Genomic DNA, 25,025 nt, shown 5'->3' with positions numbered 1-25,025 from the left:
TGCATATAGAAATACTTGCGACAACAAGACACATGGTTCGCATTTAAGTGCCTACATCTACGAGAAGGAGGAGCTCTATTTGAATATTGATTTTCTGCTACACTCGTTACATTATCAGCCATATAGGGAGTGTAAACAACTGTAACAAATGATGAATTTTGGCAAGCAACAAAAAAAATAGGAAAATGTCAGTCGGCATCCACTAGAATGAGCAACCACCAAAGTCGACAAGAATTGAGCCAGCACCAAAACTTCTACAAAAAAGTAACGACAGCTGCTATCAAAGGTAATAACAATCAAATTGCCAAACAGAGTCTCCTTACTTTAACCGCTCAACAGAGAGCACCAGCGGCATTTTCACCACCGTCTCCTCCACCTCTTATGACTCGCCGTCCGACGTCTGCACAACCACCATCTTCTTCCCTCCAGACGATGACGCGTCGACGACTATTTGATGAGCTTTCATGGCGGATCCTATGACGACTGACGAGCATTTTCAGTAGGAAATCTGAGATAAACTCGGATTCTGGATCCCACCGTTTCTGGCCCTACCTACGTACTCGATGCTAATAGGGCCGGACTTACTTCGATTCTCATAGTATGCCTTGCTCTAGCTGGGCTCGAACTCAGTCTTACAACTCGGGCTGACTTGGTCGAGCCCCCAAAGAACATGTTGAATTTTGCAACCACAATCTTTTAATTGACAAAATCACAACCGCCAAGAATAGGAGCTAGGCGCCAATTACAGTCATGGAGACAAGTTAAATTCTTTAACATAATAATATTATGAATAACAAGAGTTCTCTCCGAAGCGGATTCCCTTGGGATAGCATTTGTTTACATTGAAGCTCATCTCGTTATAAAGCTACCCCTAATAAAAGAAAAGGGTCTCCGTAAACAAACAAGTTTTTCTCAAAAAAGAGATCAGCGTTCAAATGAAGACTAGTAAAGTCTTCCTGACTCCAGTTAATCCCTATCTGTGACAAAGAGAAGATGCCCCATGATGGTTACCCGCAGAGAGGATCAAACAGGTAACTCTCTATACACCGTTCATTGTTGTGAGACTTCCTCTTCATACGCCCAAGGGTATTCATTTCTCATTTCTGCCTCCTCTTCTTCACTGTAGTCATTCTCTATATTGAACACCTCTCTGACTTCCTCCGTCGACACGTCTTTGATCAAATCCGCAATTTTCTGGCACGTCAACTCAAGGAGACCTTTGATCTCAAGGTAGTTAGCAGCCTGAGAAAAGCCACAGCAATTTTTCAGTCACAACGTATTAATGCTACATAGAGGTTCATTTTTTCTGAAAAGAAAAGGTCCGTCTAAATAAGAGACTTGAATCAAGGATGAAAAAGAACTGATGGTTTCAATATCAGGTGGATTAAGCAAAGTTGTTCAGCACTGTTTTCTGAATAATGAAAAAGTTACATATCAACTTAATTATCCATGAATACTAAGAATAAGAGAAGGATATTGAAGTTGGATGTTATTTTATATCATTAGAGATATATACAAGAACCTGTTCATGCATTATTCATCCTCATTACATCTAATAATGCTATATATATAATAATCTTTATGATCACTTGCAATATCGAAAAGAACAAACCATGGTTGAGGTAGAGAACAGGACATTTGATTGCATTGAAAATTTGTAGAATTTTCATAGTAACTTAGAATCTGTCATATTGTGCAGTTCAAAAAACTTGGGTTCAAACTTGGGTTCAGAGCCAGAGACACGATCATATACGCACACATGTCTATAAAATGAAATTTTAAGCAAATGAACATGCAAATTCGTTGTTTATATTCACACAACTATAGTTGTTGTACAAAAAATGCTAAAAGTATACCACACATACAAAAGATATTAAAATATACTAAAGAAATACAGCAGGAGGAGGATTCTGTACCAGAACGATTTCAAAAAGTGTTTCGCGATCCACATCCACGTATTCCGCGTCCCACTTCTCCATAGCGTGTTTCTTGGTCATGTGACTCATGTCGTCCTCCTCAGGGAGGTCCTCCGGAGCTTCTTCTTCCGTGTGCTTCTTGCAGTAATCGAGCACCTTGCCGAGGATCTTTCCGGTGACATTGTGAAGGGGAATGGCGTTCTCAAGGTCGGCGTCATCGATCAACGGTGACAGCATCTGCAACATCTTAGCCACTGTCTCCTCCACCTCGTAGACCACGCCGTCAGATGCCTTCAGAATCACCATCTTCTTCTCCAGACGAAGACAACTTTCCGCCGCCGCACGCCGCCGTTTCCTCCTCAACCCCCGTCATGGGTTGCTGATCCGCGTGGCATTCTTATTCTTACTTCTTTCCTCTTATTCCCGATTCTTGCTTCTCCCCATGAAAACCCCAACAAGAAGAAAGGCGCGAAAAGAAGAGAACCGAAAGAGAGGGACGTTTCTTACTCGATTCTTCTTCTCGATCCTTTACTCGATTCTTCTTCTCGATCCTTGCTTCTTCTTGAGGAAAATCGCACTGGTAAAGTGATAACGTGTGTTATTTCCAAATTATATAAAAAAGCCAACGAAAATACAAAAACTTTTCCTGTTTTATAAAATTGCTTTTTTGTGATGGTAAGTACCAAAATAAGAGCTACATTCTAATCTTTACCATTAACACTTTAACCGAAATAAATAGCACAGTTTTGCATCCTACCATTAACAAATCCTTTCCTTTTCATAAAGTGAATAAAAGCTTTTAGTGACCTAAAAATGCAAACATACCATTAGGGAATTGCAAAATTTTCTAAATAACATCATCGACTTTCAAAATAAACATTCCTTTCCCCAGTTGAGAGTAAGAGGTATATACATATATATATATATATGAGACTAAAAAGCAGACCTCTTAAATTCATGTTAAAAAGTGTTCTAAACATAAACACTAATTTAATATAAAAATTGTGCTTTAGTCAAATTACTTTTGTAAAAAAATCGATCTTTGTACTACCAAATTTTGATGCTATAAGAGCCGTTCATTTTTTTACTATTAAAAAAATATAAATTAAGTAAAAAATAACTAACTTAATATATGTTTGTTATCAAATCATTCTTAAGATCGTATCCATAAGGTATTATTTTAATAATTAATTTCAATAGGTATGGTTTTTGTCTCTTGCGCAAGTGGTATGGATTATATACATATATATATTCTTTAGTACAAATATATGTTTATATATGAAATTTATATACTTCAAATATATTGTTTTAATTTCAGGTCAGATAGGACCCAAAGCTTGATGGCAGACCCATGGCCAGGCTACAAGCATAGTCCCTGATCGGGCCCAGCATGAATTTTGAATCGGGTCGGCCCGAGTCTTCTATTAAGAGTATAAACATGAACTATATCATTATCAGCCCCCGGGTTTCACAATTTTAATGAATCAAATAATTCTCTTCAAGGTGAAAAGTTTCATGTAACAATAGCAAAGCTAGGTTTCATTTGCACTAGTGTCAAGAAAGATGCACCTCATACTAAAAAGTGAATAATGTGACAGACATAACGCAATTACGCTCAAAATTATGTCTACCAAGTGAAAAGTTTGAAGCTTAATGTCAAATATAATGCTCTACTAGAGCAAGATCGAAGAAATATGTGTAAACGCTTTGTGAAACCTAAGCCTCAACAATAAACGAGAGGTCTTCATCGGAAAACGGTACCGGACTTCGTCATCGGAATTCCACAATCGATATCACTCCGTGCAACACCATCAAAGAAGAACTCTGCGTGTAATAATGCAGGTTGGATTGTCAACAGATGATATTAGAATATACTACACTCAAACATATCTGTTTTTCAGATGTTTACGTATGCAGATTAGAATTTAGAATCCAATAAAAATGAAAAAAAAGTGTAACACCATATCCTTATCCGAATTGGAATTCACAATTACAATCTGACTTTTAAATTCACATCTGAATTTGATTTCAACTTCTGAACCTAATCCAAACTGAATTACAATGTTAAGATCCTAACTTTCAAAATGTATGAACATTGGATATATGATACTTACTTTAAGTTAAATCAGATCCGAATCCGAATCTGATTCCAATTAGATATTTATTTAATACAAATTCGATTTGATGTTAAATTGTTAAAGTTGAATCCCATTTGATTTTCCAAATTAGATATTACGTTATTTTTCATATCCATTTTTTTTTAAATATTTCAGTCGGATATCAGATCCAAATGAGCAAAATGTGCATTGGGCTGTTGACTCATGGCAAGAAATAAAAAACATCAGAAATATCTCTTGGATTTTTCAAGTTTGCCTTCAAGGGGGATGAAAATGGAATGTGTTATGCAAATGATTTAACTTTATAAAAAAAATCTTCTTTATTGTTAAAGATAATTGGATTTTTCAAGTTTGCCTTCAAGGGGGATGAAAATGGAATGTGTTATGCAAATGATTTAACTTTATAAAAAAAATCTTCTTTATTGTTAAAGATAATTGGATTTTTCAAGTTTGCCTTCAAAGGGGATGAAAATGGAATGTGTTATGCAAACGATTTAACTTTATAAAAAAAATCTTTTCAATAACATAAATGTTATTATTGTTAAAGATAATGTAGCGACTTATAAAAAAATGGCATCTATAACAAAGATGTAATAAAAGTAATAATAACATTGTTATCAATCAGGGTGGTCATCCACCTAAATTTGCAAAAAAATCAAGTTTATTGACCTTATTGTAAGGGGAATGATATCTCTAAAAATAAGGTAACCAACAAAAATAATAATTGCATCGCTATCAACAAAGAGATTCGGCGACCCAGAGTTGTAAAAAAAATCAAAGAGATATCTAAAGATTATTGCAAACAAAAAGTATAAATATCAAATCAAACACTATGATTTTTAAGGCCAAAGGTGGCCTTCCGTGGTAGAAAGAAAACCACATTAAATCTCATGCTTTTATTATTTTTTATGTATTTTTAACAGCATCCAAATGTGTTGCATGTGCAGCATGGTATGAACATGTTATGCAAATGATTTAAAGTTATAAAAAAAAATGGAATACGCAAACTCTGTTCCACCACAGACTTTTTTTGCAGACCAGACCAACATTTAAGTTAGATTTGAAGAGACCATCTTCAACGGCAGTACTGTCTCCCACTTTCATTTGCTGTCATATTCTACTATTTAAAAATAAGGCATTAAGGTGCCAATTTAATTGTGTTTCTTTATTGTTTTGAAACATGAAAACCGATCAACAAAGTAGGGGCAGAGCTACAAATTTTTTCAGGGGCAGACCAAATGGTCGTTGGATAGGGCCAAACTAAATCAGAATACAAAAAATACATTAGACTACTAAATATTTTCAAAATTTTTAATGTAAATTTGTTTTTTTAGTTAGCTAGGGTGGGGCCACGGCCTAGGTGCCCCCCCTCCGCCCCTGCAACAAAGTATGAAACACAATTTACTCCAAATATTAATATGCAAACGAGGTCGGAAATGAACTAATTGCAACTTAAATGGTGGAATGTGTGACAGATGAGTTGAAAGGATGCGCAATCGGTACATATCAGGCCCCAAATCAAGCCAAATCCTTGAAGAAGTATTGAAGGGATGTGCCATAGGTGCATGCAGACCTCAAATCAAGCCAAAACCTTGAAAACATAAGGATGCAGAATTAGAGGTTTTATGTGAAAGGCGGTTTGTCTTAAGTAAACATTAGAAAAAAAAAAAAAAACTCTTGAATTCTCAACCAATTTAGTTGCCAACATGTTTTTGGTCTATTTGGAGGACAGATTAAGGTCCTGATCCAGGTGCGCTCAATTGACATGCAGGTTGATAAAGAGACCTTTTCTTTTATCATTTTATTTACGAGAAAGAGAATATAAAGGTCGCCATATATATATGTTTCAGATGGTTTTGTTTTGTTTTCTTTTCCTGCTTATGGTTTCGGCAGGTTGGTTAAGTTACTCAGAACTTCATTTCTGGGAGTTAAAAAATGAGCAATATTTAGAAGGCATTGTTCAGTATCATGCTGCTCAGCGGCTTTTCTTTCTGACTGCTCCTTCGAACCAACTTAAAAGGGTGGGAAGGTTTTCTACTAAATTGGCTCCAAGAAGCAGTTAGAAAGAAAGGTCGCTGAGCAGCAGGATACTGAACAATGCCTTCTAAACATATTGGTCATTTTTCAACTCCAGAAAAGTGAAGTGAAGTTAGTCTCAGTAAATTAACCTGATGCCTCGCTGTAATTGATGTAAATGGTTAACCAACCTGCCAAAAGCATAAGCAAGAAAAAAAAAAACATTTGATATATATATGTATATATATATAAAAACCTTTTTCTCGGAACAAGTAAAGGTCTCTTCATCAACCTGCTTGTCGATTGAGCATGCCCCGATCAGGACCTGGCCTCCGTATAGACCAAAAAGATGTTGGCAATTAAATAGTTTGAGAATTCGAGTGTATGATTGATGTATATATATATATATATATATATATTCGATGGGTAGGGCCTTTAATGAACCTATGCCTGACACCGGCTATATATAATCGGGTAGGATCTTTAATGAACCTCTCCCTGGTCCAGAACTTGGATCCAAATTCAGTTATGAGAATGCAAATCGGATCTGAATCTGATAAGTAGTTAAATGATTCAGATTAAGATTTTTTGACTATGTGTAATCAGATGGGTATGCGTAGGAAAGAAGAGACCAACCCCATGACAGACGAAAGGGATAGATCACCTCTCAAATTCTCAAATTTTTTATTGTGATGTTCTTTACAGGACTTGCTTTGATGGCAAAACAAAAAATTTGAGGATTTGAGAGGTGATCCATCCCTTTAGGCTGTCATGGGTTTGGTGTCTTCTTTTGTAAGCATAGCCATATCATACGGAATATATATATATATATATTATCAACGAGAGGGGCTGTTGACTCATGAAAAAAAAACAATAGAAACATCTCTTGGATTTTTCAACTATGTCTTCGAGGGGGATGAAAATGGAATGTGTTGTGCAAATGATTTAACTTTATAAAAAAAAATTTCTCAATAAAAGAAATGTTATTATTGTTAAAGATAATGTAGCGACTTATAAAAGAACGGCATCTATAAAAGCAAAGATGTAATAAAAGTAATAATATCATTATTATCAACCAGGGTGGTCATTACCTGAATATGCAAAAAAAAAAAAGTTTATGGACCTTATTGTAAACTGAAAGTATAAATATCAAATTTAATAATGTTGATATTAAGGAAAGCAACTAACATTTTTGCTCAACAGAAGAAATGTTAATATTGTTGACCATAATTTTGCAACCTATAAAGGAATAATATCTATAAAAATAAAGAAGCCAACAAAAGTAATAATTACATTTCTATCAACAAAGAGATTCACCAACCCAAAGTTGTAAAAAAAACCAAAGAAATATCTAAAGATTATTACAAACAAATAGTATAAATGTCAAATCAAACAGTATGATCTAAGGCCAATAGTGGCCTTCTGTGGTAGAAACCACTTTAAATCTCATGCTTTCATTATTTTTCATGTACTTTTAACAGCATCCAGATGGTATGAACATGTTATGCAAATGATTTAAAGTCATAAAAAAAATGGAAAACGAAAACTCTGCCGACGTTGAGCTAGATTTGGAGAGACCATCTTCCACGGCAGTACTGTCTCGCTCTTTCATTTGCTGTCACATTCTACTTTTCAAAAACAATGCATTATGGTGCCAATTTAATTGAGTTTATTATTGTTTTTGAAACAGGAAAACCGACCAACAAAGTATGAAACAGAAATAACTCCAAAATATTAATCTGCAAATGAGGTTAGAAAACAAACTAATTCCAACTTAAATGGTGGAATGCACGACAGACGAGTTGAAAGGATGCACTGGAGGCCTCAAATCAAATTAAAGCCTTGAAGACATATTGAAGGGATGCACCATAGGTGCATGCGAGCCACAAATCAAGCCAAAAACCTTAAGGATATGGAATTAGAGGTTTTACATGAAAGAGGGTTTCCTTTAAGTAAACATTCTATTGAATTCTCATCCAATTTAATCGCCAACATGTTTTTGGTCTATTTGGAGGTCAGATCAAGGTCCTGATCCGGGTGCGCTCACTTGACATGCAGGTTGATAAAGAGACCTTTTCTTTCACCATTTTATTTACCAGAAAAAAAAAATCACATGGTCATTATATATATATATATATATATATATATATATATATGTAAATTTCTATCATTCTTTTCTGTATGAGATTGCTGGTGTAGAGTAGAGTTTGCATTTTGTGGGGAGTAGTGGACCCTGCAGTGCATGTGCATTGAATTAGAGCTTATAAGGACTGCCACTGCTCTCTAGTTTTTCTTTTCTCCTTTCATTTTGCTTTAAAAAGAAGATATCAATTCAAAAACTGAAAAATAGGGCATAAATATCTTTTTCTTTTTCATTAAAACACACCAACAGTTGCATTGTCTTAGTAGTTTCAGTTGAGCTTCCATTTTTTTTAAGAGGGGGCAAGTTTTTCCGGACAAATAAAGGCCGTTTCATTTTGTGCTTATGTCGATTTCCTTTCACTTTTTCCAACAAGATATATGTATTTTGTTTTGTTTTTATTTGTATACTATTAGTACCAGTGTTTTTGTTTTTATTTGTATACTATTAGTATCAGTGGCAGAGTTAGAAAAATATGGTAGAGAAATGATCTTTTAAAAGTTTCTAGATCGGGAGGTACGTCTTTGGCAAACTTTTAAATATGTACCTCGGGATCTAGAAACTTTTAAAAGAGTATTTCTCTAGCATATTTTTCTAACTATGCCACTGGTACTAGTAGTACAAAAATAAAATACATATCTTGTTGGAAAAAGTGAAAAAAAAATTGCATAAGCACAACATGGAGGGGCCTTCATTTGTCCACTCATAAGGAAAAACTTGCCCCCATTACCCAGCTAAATGGAAGAAATACTAAAACAATGCAACTGTTGGTGTGTTTTAATGAAAAAGAAAAAAAAATTATGTCCTCTTTTTCAGTTTTTGAATTGATATCTTCTTCTTTTTTAAAGCAAAATGAAAGGAGAAGAGAAAAACTAGAGAGCAATGGCACTCCTTATATAAGCTCTAATTCAGTGCAAATGCACTGCAGGGCTATGTCACCATAGTGCGGGGTGTGGGTGTCGGTGCGGGTGCGGGTGCCAAAACAGCACATCCTAAAAAATTTAGGTGCGGCGAAGGTATTTTGTTATTATTATTTTTAATTTATTATATATATAACAGAATAAGCATATTATTACAATTTAGTTATTAATGTACATAACATACTTGAATAATTGTATTGCATAGAAAAATATCAAAACAACATATATTATATAAGTAATTTAGTAATATGACATTATAACTGGGCTCGGGTGTGAGTCGCAGCCGCACCCATGTCCGGTACGCACCCGACTCAATGCGGACTCCGGTGTGGCGGTAAAATAAAAGAGTCTGGGGACTTAGCTGCAGGGTCCACTTCTCCCCACAAAAGGCAAACTCTACTCTACACCAGCATTATCCACTTTTTTCTAAAGAGTTCAGTCAGATATCATATCCAAATCGGATTTATTGACATCTCTCAAATGCAGGTACGCTCCTAATGGATTTTGATCCATGCTTCACATTTTCAAGTGTCGTTCTCATCCTTTAGCTTTGCTCCATACCTATTTGAGAAGACGCTACATTTGGATGATCATTATAGTCGTATTAGCATTATTGAGAGCAACAATGTCGAGTTGTTACTATCTCATGAATCTATACCAAACATTGGATAGATTTATGGACTATGATAAAATAATATTTTATGAACATGGGATAGTAACAGCTTGTTGCTTGTTATGGTTGCCAAACGGGCCTTAAGTGAGTGTTTGGTGTTTGGAAAACTTTGTAAGTATTCCATGAGTCTATTCCAAATTTGAAGCAGATTCATAAATAGATTTGGTACAGATTCATCAAACACCTTCATGCAACATGTTGTTCGCATAGCCAATGTGATATGACATCAGTAGATCTTAGATCCGTGGGTCGTCTGTGTAATAATAAAAGCCAGACACTTTTATTCAGTTTTCTTCATTAATGAACGATCACAGTGGTATGTATATAAGTTTTCTTGAGTGCAGGTATCTGGTTACTTAAGATTTGATAAATCTGATCCATTTTCATGCCCAAGTCCGACTATTTCTCATGAATCTGAAGTCACACAGATGTCCAATTTTATCACCCAGTTATCTTTGACACGACTCAGATCTGATTATGCAGTTCTCAGCAAATCTGGGTGGGCATCTAGTTGATTATCCGATGGGTACTTCGTATCTCGGCTTGCTTTGCGGTCCAATAAGTTATCGGGTTGGCCCGACTCAGTTGATAATTTATTTTTAATAATAATAATATTATTATACATTAAATTATATTTATTTATTTTTTTATACGTATATATATATATATATAACCGGTCAATTGTATGTGTCAAAATTAGGTATGAGATTGGTTATCAACCAAACCGAACTTTCAATTATCAATCCATATAATTTTATTCTCCAAGAGTAAGAGAATTGCATTACATCACTTACCAACGCCTATCTTATGTGATGTAAGAGTTTACAAGTGATATTCGTTGACAATATATATATTCTTAGCAAACCAGTACTAATAACTTAGTGTCATTTTACCCACTTCATTTTCAATGACAAACGAGAGAACCAAGCTTTTAGGATACGTACCATTTGGCAATTAAATTAAATGAAAAAAAAAAACAGTTCTATATTGGTCCTTTTTTTTTATGTAAAACTCTTGACTACCCATTTATAGGGTATATTTTTAAAACATTTACTTCAAAATTGAGTCAACCATAATATAAGTAAGATAAATAGTTAGTATTTGATTGTTGGATTTAAGAAAAAAGAATTAAAACTATAATATTAAGTTTCGTGGAACTAGAACATGATATTTTTTGAATTCGTGCTGTCGAATCTGTGTTCCCAATTATATACCTGCACGAAAAAAAAAAAAATATCTTCTCATTTTACAATGATGTATAGACATTTGAATTGGATCAATCCAGCATACTTTTCCATACCTATTCACAGTTCGTGCCGTTAACCTTGACGCCCTTCTTGACCAACTACGCAAATTAGCAAGAAGGTTTTCATCCTCCACATGTTTGGTGACCGTCCAATCCGTTGAAAAATACATAATCTAAACATTTTCTAACAAAATGAGCCGTCCATTCTTTTGAATATTTGCTCCTTGAAGGCAATTTTTCAACATTACCGATCGTGCGAGATATGCCTTAAATTTACAGTAAAAAGCTTATTAAATAGCATGGAAATCAACTTCATTTAAGTTAATTATGTGAAAGTAATGTATTAGCTGATGTACATTGGGTAATTAATATCCAGAGCTTAAGAAGAAAGATAAAAAGATGAGTTCTACTTGGAAATTCAACATTTTTGTCAATGATATTTTTCTGTCGAATTTTCAAATCATTGAAACATCCACCTAACTGAATTAGCGTCCGGTCACGCTTGTACAATTAATTATTTTTTTCCGAGAAACACTTAAACATAAAAGAAGGTAGCAACAGCCTGCCATTTGAGGGTCCGGACTCAGGACCGTCCTCTTTTCACGTGTGCATCCGTCTGCTTATGTTTAAGAACATGTCATGTCTGCTCAAAACTGACCTTTTCGTGTATATATATATATATATATATATATATATATATATATATATATATATATATATATATATGAAGTCAAAAGATGACCTATAAACAACTCGCGTGCCTTTTAAAAATGCATTTGATTGACGCTTTCAAGGCGATGAAGATGGGCATTTGTTGACCTGTCAGCTAATAATACCCACCTAAAGAAAACCTTTAAATAACAATGCAGTTGTTAATGAACAGATTTCAAAGCTTTGAAAATGGGAAATAATAAAAGACTGGTTCACGAAAAAGAAGACTACCATAGTTCGTGGAAGGTGATGAGCATATGACCTCTTATGTTAAATACACAAGCAACATGTCAACATTCATCCTTTGCATTTCCTTCCATTTGTTTGGTGCAAGATCCCACATTGTTGACCCTCGCTAGCTAGCTCCATCCGAGTCACCACCACATTTTATATAATGAGGTGTTAAAAAATGCGATTAAGCGTTGATTAGCGCGCTCGGGCACGTGGTTAAGTGATTGTTTGCTGCTTTTGAAACATCTTGAGTTCGACGCTTGCGACAAGCGCTCCTGCTAAAGAGAATCTTGTCTAGGGTTGCAAATGGATCGGATCCAAGTCGGCAAAATACGACCGGAATTAGATTCCGGTACATTAGAAATTGACAAAATCCTCGAACCAGATTTGGCCTAACCGCGGACCTACTAAATAGGAAAAACCGATGCTTAATATGCTTTTAAATCATCATACGAGTAAGTGCCAATTAGCAATTAAGAAGACCTTGAACAACCGAAAAAAATTGCTAATATAATTGGAAGTTGGACCAAATCCACGGATACGTCTGGCTGTCTATTTAAAGGTCCCATTTTCAAAGTACATTTAACCATGACTCTATTATGCTTGTTCCTGCCTTTGAAGTCTTCCAAAATGTTATAAGAAATCGATGACGATTGATTGAATATTTCAAGTTTTTTTTTGCACTTTCAATTAACTATATTATTCTTATTTTTTCTCTAAACATGATTCTTTAATATTCTTGGCTGATTTCCAATAGCAGGCCTACCAATTTGGTGATATTTTTCACAACACCACAATATACTGCCCCTTTGATGAAGCTCAATTAAATATTATTTTATTCTTAACAACTTGGGCTTTTCTAAGTTGTGAATTATAAGAGGAGCAGGTTGGTGATATTAAATTAGGGAGGGTCAACGCTTTTTAATTTAGGCATTGAAGTAAGTTTTCTTTTGTTGGGAACTGAGATTCCTTCCTAACTGTTTCAAGCAAGATCTGATTAGCCTTTGGTTTCACCAGCGGGTTTGTTCTTCCCCAGATAACGATCGGTCTTCTTAGGTGATCTAAGCATGATTTCATAAGAAAATATAAAATATATAGCAAAGGAAAAAAAGAATGACTTTCAACACACTTGCATGTTAGGCTGAAGTTAGCTCATTACTTAAATACTTTTTTATGAACATGAAGACTTTCTTTAGTCTGATATCATAAAATAATCCATTATTTGAACCGATTTCAAGGTATCATGTTGTAGTTTAGTGTACAATTCAGTAGCAGCTAATGCTACTCTCTCTCTCTCTCTCTCTCTCTCTCTCTCTTGAGTTGGTCGGGAGATAATTAAAGGTAAAAGAACATAAATTATCAGGAGAAAGAAGATAATGATCTAGACGTGTTGTTATCATATGAAACATTGGTGACAAAGAAAACAAAGCAAAAGTTGACTAACTGGACATTTTTGGTGTAAATTAAAGTGATCATGTCGAACATTAAGACTGAAGATTGATCCCTCGGGGTCGTTCGGCACGAAGAACATTGAGTGAGTGCTCTGTGAGTCTACCCCAAATATTAAGGTAGATTCATGAACCAGTTGAAATAGTGTTTTGAGGTGAAACTATAGAATAGTCACGCAGTGTTTCTTATGCCAAACGACCCCTCAAGGAACATTAGGAGGAAACTGGTGAAGGCGTTTGAGGTGAAATTTAGTTGGTCACAATTAACCCAACAAAAACTTGCCTCTCAAACAGTGAAAAAGATAGAAATTTCTTGCTAGGGACAGTCGACACACTAAGCGGCACCTAGATGCATTTAATTTGCTTCGCGAAGACTTAATTATATTCGCTTCATAAACTGGCATATAAGGATGCATGCAGATGTGGTGTTTGCATAAGCATGCATGCACAGGATGGCGAGCTTGAACAAACATATATGCGAACAATACTCCCATCTTCCCTTTTCCCATCTTCCCTTTACTGAATGGTCACAATAAAAGTAATCAATCCAAACGATTTGCTTCTCATGAAAAAAAAAAAAAATCAATTCCATTGTTAATGGACATCCAGAATATATCATAGAAACTAATCAATCAAACAATATTCAACAACTAAAAGAAAGATTGACTCTTTGGGATGCTTCCTCTCTTGAACCGAGATAGAATCATATCTATTTAAATTGATTTTCAAAGTATTCTTTTCAATATTCCTCAATGTCTTGGCTATTCTCTCTCTCATATATATATATATATATATATATATATATATATATATATATATTCTCGATTGACTTGGGTACACGTGCATAAATGAACTTAGAAAATGAATACGGAATTTGAAATGTAAGTTGAAAATCAAAGAGAAAGAAGAGAGAGAGAGAGAGAGGGCCGAAGTTCATGCGTGTGGGACTCCACTTGAGCGTACGGTGACCATGAAGTGCCTCTGCCCAACTTGACTCGAACGTAGGTCCCCAATGGAGCTACCGCAGCACGTTTCCTACGTACCCTTAGACACGGGTTTTGACTTTCAGTCCCTCGGACATCGTTTACCGTGTTTGCTCCTTCGTCACGCGGACATTGATGTCAACGACTTCGGTATTTCCCCTATCCCATCTAAATCTGAATCCGGTTTTATTCGATTCAATACAAATCGAATTCAATGGATTATGCGTAACAATTTGGATCTTGTGTGGTACTTCGCAGTTTGCACGTCACATTTGAACGAGTCTGAGTCGCAAAGAATAAGCTCCAACTCAGCTAAGTCTCGGATCTGATCCAATCGCATCTCCTTGGCTTATGTGAAAGAGAATTCAAAGATAGAGCTGCCATCGCGTCAAATTTATCCAACCACAAGCTTGGATTATGACCCCACGTCGACCCGGTTTCGTCCGGACTGGGACCAGTTTTGATCGTACCCGATCTCTCCAAGCTGAAGCTGACCATGTGAAGACTCGACCTGCCCCAATCCATTTTTTATATGAGTCGAAGTCATATACAAAATCGACCCGTTATAGTTATAGCATAGTTGGTCAAGTTGGCACTCGGTTTAATTTTTTCTTGGGTGGCACATCATGTTATAGTTTTCGGCACAACCATGGGGCTGAAAAGTTGGGGGGAAAAGGGGGTAGCTTCGGCTCTCATTTGAACGGTGGGTTCTTGTCCGACCGCCTTGCGCACTCAATTTAGGTCGAAGTGATTTGAAGTTTCAATGAATCAGGATTGAGTTCAGACAAATTCAAATCCGATCAGGTTGGAGGAGTTGCCGGACTGGAGTCCGGGCACTTTGCAGCAGCCGGAAAAGATTCAATTCAAAGAAGTTGACAAAGTATGGAAAATGGGGCCCTTTTCTTAGACCGCAAACCGCCAAGCCCATGCTTTTCCGTCGACTGGCCTACCGAGTCTTGTTTTTTTATTACTTTTCCCTTTTGCCCCCTTCCGAAATGTCAAAAGTTCGAAACCCAAAAGCTGTCGAGGAGAAAAACAACAAAGGAAGAGTCTTTGGCCCTAGGGTCTGACCAAACTGGCCTTCCTTTTATTGACATAAAAAAAGAGAGGCTGTACTTCTGACCTAACTCCACGAGTTCATTGCCAGGTTTTTTGTATGACCAAATTGCCCCTTGAGTTGGGGCAGCTTTGAATCTTTGAATTTCGCTCCGGATTCAAGTATTCGCGGGACGGGATCTCATATCACTGTGGATCTCAACAACATAATAAACAAAACAAACATAAGCTTAGGGACTTAATTCAAGCTCAGCTTATAGTTGTTTTAAGGAAATGAGTTTAATTATCGATCTCTACTTGCGATGAATCAAATATTAGATCTTAAAGTTTTGTTATTTAATAAATGAGTCGAGTTCGATTACGATTACCTATACCTTTTGTAGTAACGAATGATAGTGGAGCTTGTACCGTACTCTTGCATTTTTTTTTTATCGTGATTTCATATTATTGAAAATGTAATTAAGTTTCATGTTTTGAGTGAGGTTTCTTGGTTGGCATATGCAAGAAATCATGTAATTGGATTTGGAGCAAGCAGAGGCTCGATCGGGTCCATTTGGAAACCCGGAACAAAACTTATTTCAATTGCAAATAAGGCATAAGGGCATTTTAGTCATTGTCTAGGCGTGCTGCCGTCCACTGGAGGCTTTGAAGGGAATCTTTTGACAGTACACAATACAAGCCTGCCGACGTCAACGAGAACTGTGGTGGACGGTATTGAAAAGTAGATGCCACAAATACCCCTAACGATTTCCGGCAATGAAAGTTGACGCTTTTAAGACCTTGAGCAGTTACAATTGAGGGTTTTAGCAAAAAAAAAAAAAAAAAGTTGTTGCCCGTCCTTCGCTATTTAAAGAACACGCATGAGTAATACTATAATATACTATTTCCTTAGAAGTAAAAATAATCAAAACGATGAGAAAAAAAAATCCAAGCAAACCTAAAAATGGACACGTTATTTGCAAACCTAAAAACTAAATTCCATAATATGATAAGAAAAACTCATTGTCCCTCAGTATCCATAGTTCGTGAGGCTTTTCAAATAAGATAAAATCAAAGGGTCTGGTTTGAAAAGCATAAAGCCAGGGTCAGAATAGTAAAATGCTCCTCAAAAAGGTCAATTTTAGGAGCGCCAGTGAGAAATAGAAGGCAGGAAAGGGACGGCGAGGACTGCGACTTGAAGTTTTCACATGTTGCATATGCACTCAAACACACACCGTTGAAAATTTTGCTTATGCAATGCAGTGGTTGACATCTTTGAATAGAGAAATATAATTTTTCATTCAATATTCAACCATTGGCCCCCAATTCTATATTGGAGCCTCATATTTTTTTAATATGGTACTGAAGGTTGTTTGTAAACAAATTGAATTTTCCTGCATCCATGAACTATGTTGACATGCATGGCTCATAACAAGGGACCATGCGTTATAAGTTAGAAATAATCGAAATTTCTGTCAATGGTTAAGTTTTTTTTTTCATATGAAATACACGTCATGTATAAGCTGTTTTCTATGAAGGAGAGGTCAGAACTTCAATAAATATGAACATGTTGGAGCCCATCTGATATTAAAATATGGGTTTGAATTTCAACTGCCCTTTTCAGGCTCTGTCAACGCCCACCGGGGCTATAAATAAATAAGTTGGGAGATAATGGAAGAACGAGAACGAGGAGAAAGAAACGAAGGCAGAAAGAAGGGAAGAAGACAGTGGAGATATGGCGAAGGACCTGCTCTTGTTCAAGAGGTCTTCCTCCGTTCTTGAGGAGGAGGAGAGTCATGAATTCAAGAAGGAAGTTGATGAAGATAGGATAGGAAAGGTAGATGTTTCTCTTTTCATTCTCTTCTGTTTCTGCTAATGGAGCCTAACATGTGAAATCAAACATCTCCTTATTCCCTTGGCCTGTGTTCTTCCGTTTAGACTTGGGTTTTCTTCGAACTGTTTGTTGGCATGTCCAACCAGGCAGAAAGGCTTGAAGCCTTAATTTCTTTTCACAGAAGAATGTAATACAGACTGGTTTTGTTTCTCCTTTCTCTTAAAACTTTGAGATCGTTGGAACTGGGAAGTTCTTATGGCTTTGCACTACTTCGAATGCATTAAAATCTTTTTGTCGACATCTTCCGAAATCATCGTGATGCTTATCCAGCCATCTTATTGAGACCAGTTTCAAACCAATGGCCGATATTTTTTTCGTTTTTTGAGTGGTCCAAGTTTTGTACACGATCATGTGATTTATCCTTTGTTAGAATGAGATATTGATGCTTTATTTTCTTCCATATTTCCTAGTAATTCCCTTCTAATTTCTATTACTTTGCTATACATGAACAGGCTTTTAAGAAGTATTACTGTAAGAGCATCAACTGATGATAATAGCAAGGCATCTCTAGAAAACCAGAAAGATCTGATCAAGAGGGATAGGGTGTGTTTCATTGCTTATAGTTTTTCAGGCTAATGAAATACATAAAAAGCAACCAGCTGTTACAGATATCTGCAGAGGAAATATTTTACCGAGGAAAAACCGATCATTTTCTGTAAAAAACTATTTTTAAGAACAGAAAAAACTGAAAAAGACAGCTGGAACAAGTGGATTCTTTATGTTAATTTTCTAAACGTCCTTTTGCAATTTCTCTATAAATTTTAATTAATTCGTTTCTCCTTTAGTCATGTGAAAATAGTCTATGAATTTTTTTGATGTTTACACGCCTCTAGCGGATCTGTTTTCTAACTTATAACGACCTTCCTCTTATATGCAGGAGAGCCAACTTGCATCTGCCAAAGCCGAGATGGGTCAGGTGAGAGAAGAGAATGAAAGGTTGAAGATGATCTTATCGCGCATAGTGAAGGACTACCACCAACTGCAGATGCACTTCTTTGATATTGTCCAACAAGAAGACAACAAAAAGAAACCATCAGAACTTACTGCCGCTGCTACTACAACTACCAGTTCCTCAGGTCATGACATTGACGAGTCAGAGTTGGTTTCTCTTAGCCTTGGCAATAATTCAACAGCAGTTAACAAGACAGAGGAGAAGGCGGACAGCAAAAGCAACGAAAAAATGCATGATGCCCATTTTACGGAAGGTTTAGATCTTGGTCTGGACTGCAAGTTTCAACAGAAAGATCAGAGTCCGCAGAACAGCTTTGAGGAGTCAAAAGGGGAGGATGCTGTGGAGGGATGGCCACCTAACAAGATGCCTAGAAGTGCAGAAGTTACCTCACAGAATGATGTCTCACAACCTCATCTTAAGAAGGCAAGAGTTTCAGTTAGGGCAAGGTGCGATACTCCCACGGTGAGTACTGAAACTGTTCTTTCCTTACTGCCCCTGTAATTCTGATAGTTGCAGAGAAGAATATATCCTATATAAAATAACTACTCAATTAAATAATTTATGTACTGTGTATGGTGACATTTCATGATTATTTTTTCTAGTCTCTTGGCTAGTGTTTAAACTTTAACCAGTAGCTGCTGTTGAAAGTCGAAAACTTCAGTTACGCAAAGGAAGCTTAATGTTCTAATGATGAGAAACTGATGTTAACAGATGCAAGACGGATGCCAATGGAGGAAATATGGGCAAAAGATATCCAAGGGCAACCCATGCCCAAGAGCCTACTACAGATGCACTGTAGCACCGTCATGCCCAGTAAGAAAGCAGGTATATTATGGTTTCAAGAAGCTTAAAATAAAATTACAGATCTTTTTTCAGCAACTTAATCAAGATTATGGTGCTAAGTCTATTTTTTTCAACAACGTTTCAGGTTCAAAGATGTGCAGAAGACATGTCCATTCTGATAACCACATATGAAGGAACTCACAACCACCCATTGCCAATTCAAGCCACAGCCATGGCTTCCACCACTTCTGCTGCTGCTTCCATGCTCATGTCAGGCTCGTCTATTTCAACATCCGGGACTTCCGCTTCTGCTGGGTTCACAATGGATGTTTCCGATAACTCGAGAATAAGGCCGTTTTACTTAACAAGTCCTGCACTTTCATCATCTCAAGCTTACCCAACAATCACACTGGATCTTACCTCTAATTCCTCCACTCCCCAATTCACTAGGCCACCATCTGTTTTCTCCACAGTCCCTGGTTACTATCCTTCAAACTCTGCCTCTGGCTTCAGCTTCTCCTCAGACAGAAGTGCATTCCCTCTATCATGGAACACCACTACTGCCTCTTCAACTAGCAATGGCTACTTCAACAGCTATGGCTCACACCAACTCAATGGCAACCCAACTGCGCTAGCAAGGCCACAACTAACACAATTCTTTGGAACCCATCTTCCAAATCCAGTTCCTTCTTCACTAGGATCAATATCATCGTCCCAGCAGAACTTGCCCCCGGCGGTCACAGCCACCACAAAGGCAATATTGTCCGATCCGAGCTTCCAACCAGCGTTGAGAGCGGCGATTACATCAATTATCAGTGGCAAAAATAATGGGGTTGCTGCATGATCTGCAACGAGGTTGTCTTTTCGAGTTCATCTGCAAAATCAGTTACCATCAGACCAGGCATGACTGTGCTAAGTTTAACTCAAACCCGACCCAGTTATCAGAAGAGATCTACTGCTCGGGCCGAACACACGAGGAGTGCTGGTTACTCCTGCGGAACACCAACGTCTTCCTCTAATCTCCACAGATTGAAATGCTTAATGTGGATTATACATCATACATGAAGTGGTTGTATTCAATACGATTTCATTTATTTTTCACATTTTATCAGATTTTCAGCATCGACACTTTAATGTATACTGTAACCAAATGCATCAATGAAAGATTCCTTTATACCTTCGTTTGAAAGAGTACCTTGCTGCGAGAAATCAAGGCCATAACATATTCATGACTGCTAACAATTGGCGAAGTTCAGATTCGGGTAAAATCCAGTATTTGTTTACAATATTGTACGTGCTGTAAGAATCTAGTTCATTTATACGATCAGTTTCATACAGGGAACTCGAATGCAGTTGGTGTTGGATGTTCTAGTAGGATATCTAATGTCATATTTGATCCGAATGCAAACCCACAAACCTGAGTGTAGTCCAAACTTATCAGTTTCGATTTTCATAAGAGCGTGATGCAGAAAAACATAAGTCTAAACATTAGGAAGAAGATGCTCAAAAAATAGGGAGTGTTAATCAATAGCTTCATCTCAAGAGCTAGGGGCATTTGGCAATAGAAACACCAACATAGTCTTTCAGATCAGGACAGATTTATAAAATACTAAAACATAAAATTCTAATTTTTATGAATTTGCTCCAATTTTTGTGGCAGATTCATAGAACGTCACCCTGCTAGTGTTCCTATTGCCAAACGCCCTTAGAGTCTGCCGGATAACATATTGGGCAAAATGTAATCTTAGAAAAGTCAATCAATATTAACAAGTCTTTTAAGATTTTCCTTCCAAAATACAAACTCTTCCACAGGAGATTGAATACTATATTGTCTGCCATTCCCACTGCTCGCCATGACATCATTCATTTGGTGAGTCCACCTTCCTGCTCTTTCTCATTCGGATTCAAACACTAGACATGTTCCTAGGTCAATTTAATCGAATTTTGTGGACTGAAATTTCATCAATATACTGCTTGACTTGCTGAAGATTAGGTTCTCAATTGATTTGTTTGTGTATCAAAAGATTTGATATGTCAGCAATTTTATATAATTGTACTTTCTCAAGTTTCTTCCTCAAAAGACAAAATATTAGGAACATCACTGGGTGTTGTTTGGTGCTGAACAAAGAAACAAATCGGGCCGTTTACTCGATCGGCTCAGTTCAGCTTGCAAAAGCTCGCTGGTCAATAAGTTGAACCTAACATTTGGTGATTGTGTCTTTGAAGAATAACTCAAATGTGATGAACATTAGCATGGGGTTTCCACCTTGTTTCCACTAATATATTCTAGCACATATATACATGGAGACACTTACAGAAGAAGTTCCAACTGATAATTTCCTTAGAATTAATTAATTACTTAAGCCAGATTAAAAATTAAAGAAACTCGATCGATTTCAGGTTCTTAAGAATCTGAAAGAGAAATCAAGGAAATGATTGGGGTTCAGAAAATATCCAGTAATTCTCTTTCAGTAAAACAGATGTTGGGAGGTCACAATACTTAGCTTGCATTAGGTAGTTTGATTAAAATAAAATTAACAAACCTACTTTTGCAAAGATCAAGATGAGAATTTGATTCAAACAATGACAACACGCATGAAAAGTGAGAGATTTACAAATTTCGCCGAATGTATAAGGTTAGGCCACAGCAGTTAACCACTACCGGTCGGTTCAACTACTTCCATATGGAACAAGAAAAGGAGAATAAATTGAGAAAATATATCCCCATGTGCTAGAAGAATGTATATAAAACAAAGGAACAAGATGAAAAGTTAGAGAAAATATATTTCCATTGTTGGACTTGGGAACGATGAGAATCTAATCCAAAAAGTCCAAAAGGCAGCTGGTGGATGTTCAGAATAGAGTTACAAAGTCTGATCTGTCTCCCCCTTTCTCTCGCTCGAGAATTAGGTGAGGGAAACTTTCTTTGTCTACATACCTTAAAAATGCAGGATCCAATATGTATTAGAAACTCACATCTGCGCTAATGCTCCAATTCTATGGATGATGTTCACTAGGACCCACTTAGTATCATTGTTGGTGTGGAAAAAACATGATTTAAAGGTCTATTCATAGAAAATAAACCATGGTCCCTCAGAAGTCGTAGCACAGCTGGGTAACAAGGTGGTTCACATAGAAGGGGTTCGAGGTGTGAATCCCATTCATGCTGTCACCCTTCGGTGTAATACACCTTTGGTTTGTGAATTGTGGCAAAGGTGACACTTGAGTAGAAGGGTATATTGTAGATTCACATGTACCCAGAAGTAATCAGAACCTTAGAAGCATAAAGGTATGACCTTAAGGGTTTTATGCCAAAGGCGGTTTTCGTAAGTTGAAACCATGGTAAATCGATCATTGCATTCCCATTTAACTTCTAATTGTAGAATATTGCCAATATTGTCTCCAATTTAACTAACGATAGCCGGTACAAACTAATGAGTCCGTTTATTATTTAATTTCAAACATGTTCTCATCTAAGACTAATAAGTCTTAGCTAGTTAAAGACAAATTAAACAGACGGACTTGATTCTAAAATGGTGCAAGGTAGAGATGGCATTTCATGAATCGAATCGTATTCAACATTCAAAACAAAACAGAGACACTTTTCTACAAAAGCAGTTAATGATCAAGAAAGCGCCAAAATGGAATCCTTAGTGGGTCTGGCCGCGTGGACCTAGCTAGCTAGTAGCCAGGAACTTGGCGTCTAGGACCAATGACATAAGCTCTTTAACACTTGCCTAACCAGCTGGATGACTGGAGAAGAGACGCAAATTATGTAATGCTGCCATCATCCATGAGTCGTATTTCTTATTCATTTTTAGTTGGGTCATTTACTTTATATGTGACCTACAAGTAACCTTCCATTAACTACCAAAGTAGGTTGCTTACATTCCCTTTCTTGCAGGAAGCTTTCAAGTGGGCGCAGATCTTGGACGTTACTACATTTGTATTGATGCTTTTAGTTAAGTTCAAACAGTGCCGCTGACCTGTTTGTGAATAAGATGATCTAGATTCGCTACCAAGAGTTAGGCAGGTCCTTACCAGATTATATGCAAGAGTGTCTAATATAACTCAACTAGGGCAAAAGACTAATGGATGTAATCAGATATCGATCAAACTGTTCCGAAAGGAAGCCGGATATGAAAAAAAAAAAAGTTTAACATCCGATTAAGAAATCGGATTGGATTCGATTTTAAGAAATGACATCTGAATGTTTGGTTTTAAATAAATATCTATTGAGTTTCAAATAAATTAATATTTTATATCCACTATCCATATACTAGTTCTTTAACATGCCATATATGCAGTTTGGATTCGATTATGTTATCTAAAAGTCAGATTCGGATTTCAATGTGAATGAAAGTGGGACTTTATGTTTTGAACTTAAAGTTCAAACTGGGATTAGTAGACTTGCTTCATTTATATTTGAATTCGAACATATGAACATCCTATAAATTAGATATGATAAACTGTACATTCTACTCAAATTGGATCCATTGACATCCTTAATCGTCGTGATAAGCCAAAGCATATAAAGACTTTGGAGGCAAAGGCACTATGGTCATAAGACCACAACTTTCAAACACACACACACACATTCGAGTTTTGTTGGTGGAGTGGAAAAGAAATTTGCAAGTTGGGTGTTTGTTGAATTAAATAAAGACCAAATTGGTCAATGCTGGCTCTTGAATAAACCTACAACTGAAACTTCTATGTGGGTTTTGGCAACGTATGAGATTCTTCCGTTACTGTTTAAAAATTTGGTCTCCTAACAAATAGATAGTCTGCTGTCCCTGCAAAAGTTTTGTCTCCTTCAAACAATATAAAATAGGAAAGAGTTCTAGTAATTTGCTGATCTAAGCATGAGTATTTTTCCACTTGAAAACAAAAGAGAAAGAGAAAGAGGAATGATTTGAAGAAACTATACGTTAGTCGGATCTGGTGGGTTATTCAAATCACTTATTTTATTAATGTTGCGTGTATTTATGTAGCCCTGGCTGCACCGTGAACGGATTCTTATTGAAAATTCATTTGAAGATCATGTCCCTCTTATATAATTCAGCAGAACATCGCGTCTTTAGTGATCCATGTTCTAATTCTGAACCAAGTTAATGCGTTGATGGTGCAAGTTGATCTTAGCTAATTGCTTCGATGATCGTGGTAAGGCTAGGAGGAATATTCTCTTATCTGAATTGGACTAAAGAAATCTAACAAATTGTACCGAATCAATATGCATTTGTACATGAGGTGTGGGGTTAGAAATTTTTTCTTGGGTGGTTGAAATATATTTACCAGAAACGAAATATAACTTTTAGAATTTTTAAAGGGCTAAATTAAAATTTTTCAAATTTATTTCCAAAACTTAAAAGGGACCATGATCCCGCTAGTGCTCTTTGTAATCAAGTATTCATTTCAGCTTTCTCTCTCTCTCTAGATCTTTCTCTTTCTCTCTAGTGCAGAAATATGATTTGAAGATCCCAAATAATGAAGTTCATTAGACTCTCTCTCTCTCTCTCTCTCTCTCCCTGAAATATGATATGAAGATCCCATTTAGGGGTGAGGACAAAAGCACTTTATATGAAAAGCAGGCTAATAATTGGCTACAGGGTATTGCGATATTGAAAACCGTGCACATATGAAAGCTAATAAAAACCATTGGTTATATTCAATTGATGGACGACTTGTACATATAGTGAAATAATTGAGCCAGGTGTTTATATGTAGTCGATCCCGTATGCTACCAAGTTGCAATAGAAAAACTATGCACTAAGACACTTGGCACTATGAGAAACATTATATAAGATCTTTTTCGAAATCCTTGATCTAAAACTGGCTTTAGTTTATTTTTATCCATTAAATATTGCAAATATACTCCTTTAGAAAACACGCATTCTTTTATATGGGACGTCAGCTCCTGTGTCGATCGTGTACCAACCCATCATATTTATCCCAAGAGGTTG

The 25,025-nt window shown here is 36.4% G+C and overlaps 2 protein-coding genes across 3 annotated transcripts; one reads left to right on the top strand and one right to left on the bottom strand.

Annotated features, from left to right (window-relative positions):
* Positions 1–753: 753 nt before the first annotated feature.
* LOC116256503 (SKP1-like protein 1A) lies at positions 754–2,439 on the bottom strand. Its single transcript, XM_031632883.2, has 2 exons — positions 1,917–2,439; positions 754–1,242 (listed from the first exon to the last, which is right to left on the bottom strand). Exons 1-2 carry the CDS (start codon positions 2,220–2,222, stop codon positions 1,051–1,053), a joined length of 498 nt encoding a protein of 165 aa, XP_031488743.1. The 5' UTR covers positions 2,223–2,439; the 3' UTR covers positions 754–1,050.
* Positions 2,440–17,128: 14,689 nt separating this feature from the next.
* LOC116256263 (WRKY transcription factor 72A-like) lies at positions 17,129–20,231 on the top strand. 2 transcript variants are annotated; one of them, XM_031632573.2, is made up of 4 exons: positions 17,129–17,273; positions 18,208–18,744; positions 18,994–19,107; positions 19,211–20,230. In XM_031632573.2, the coding sequence occupies exons 1-4, from the start codon at positions 17,172–17,174 to the stop codon at positions 19,907–19,909; spliced, it is 1,452 nt and encodes a 483-aa protein (XP_031488433.1). In that variant the 5' UTR covers positions 17,129–17,171; the 3' UTR covers positions 19,910–20,230. The 2 variants fall into 2 exon arrangements, with proteins under 2 accessions (XP_031488433.1, XP_031488434.1); XM_031632574.2 differs by lacking the exon at positions 17,129–17,273 and adding an exon at positions 17,803–17,873 and having other exon boundaries at positions 19,211–20,231.
* The last annotated feature ends 4,794 nt before the right edge of the window (positions 20,232–25,025 follow it).

This window comes from Nymphaea colorata, chromosome 6 (genome assembly GCF_008831285.2).
Source record: "Nymphaea colorata isolate Beijing-Zhang1983 chromosome 6, ASM883128v2, whole genome shotgun sequence".
NCBI lineage: Eukaryota > Viridiplantae > Streptophyta > Magnoliopsida > Nymphaeales > Nymphaeaceae > Nymphaea > Nymphaea colorata.
Note: the sequence above shows the minus strand (reverse complement) of the source record. Positions and strands in the feature narration are given on the sequence as shown.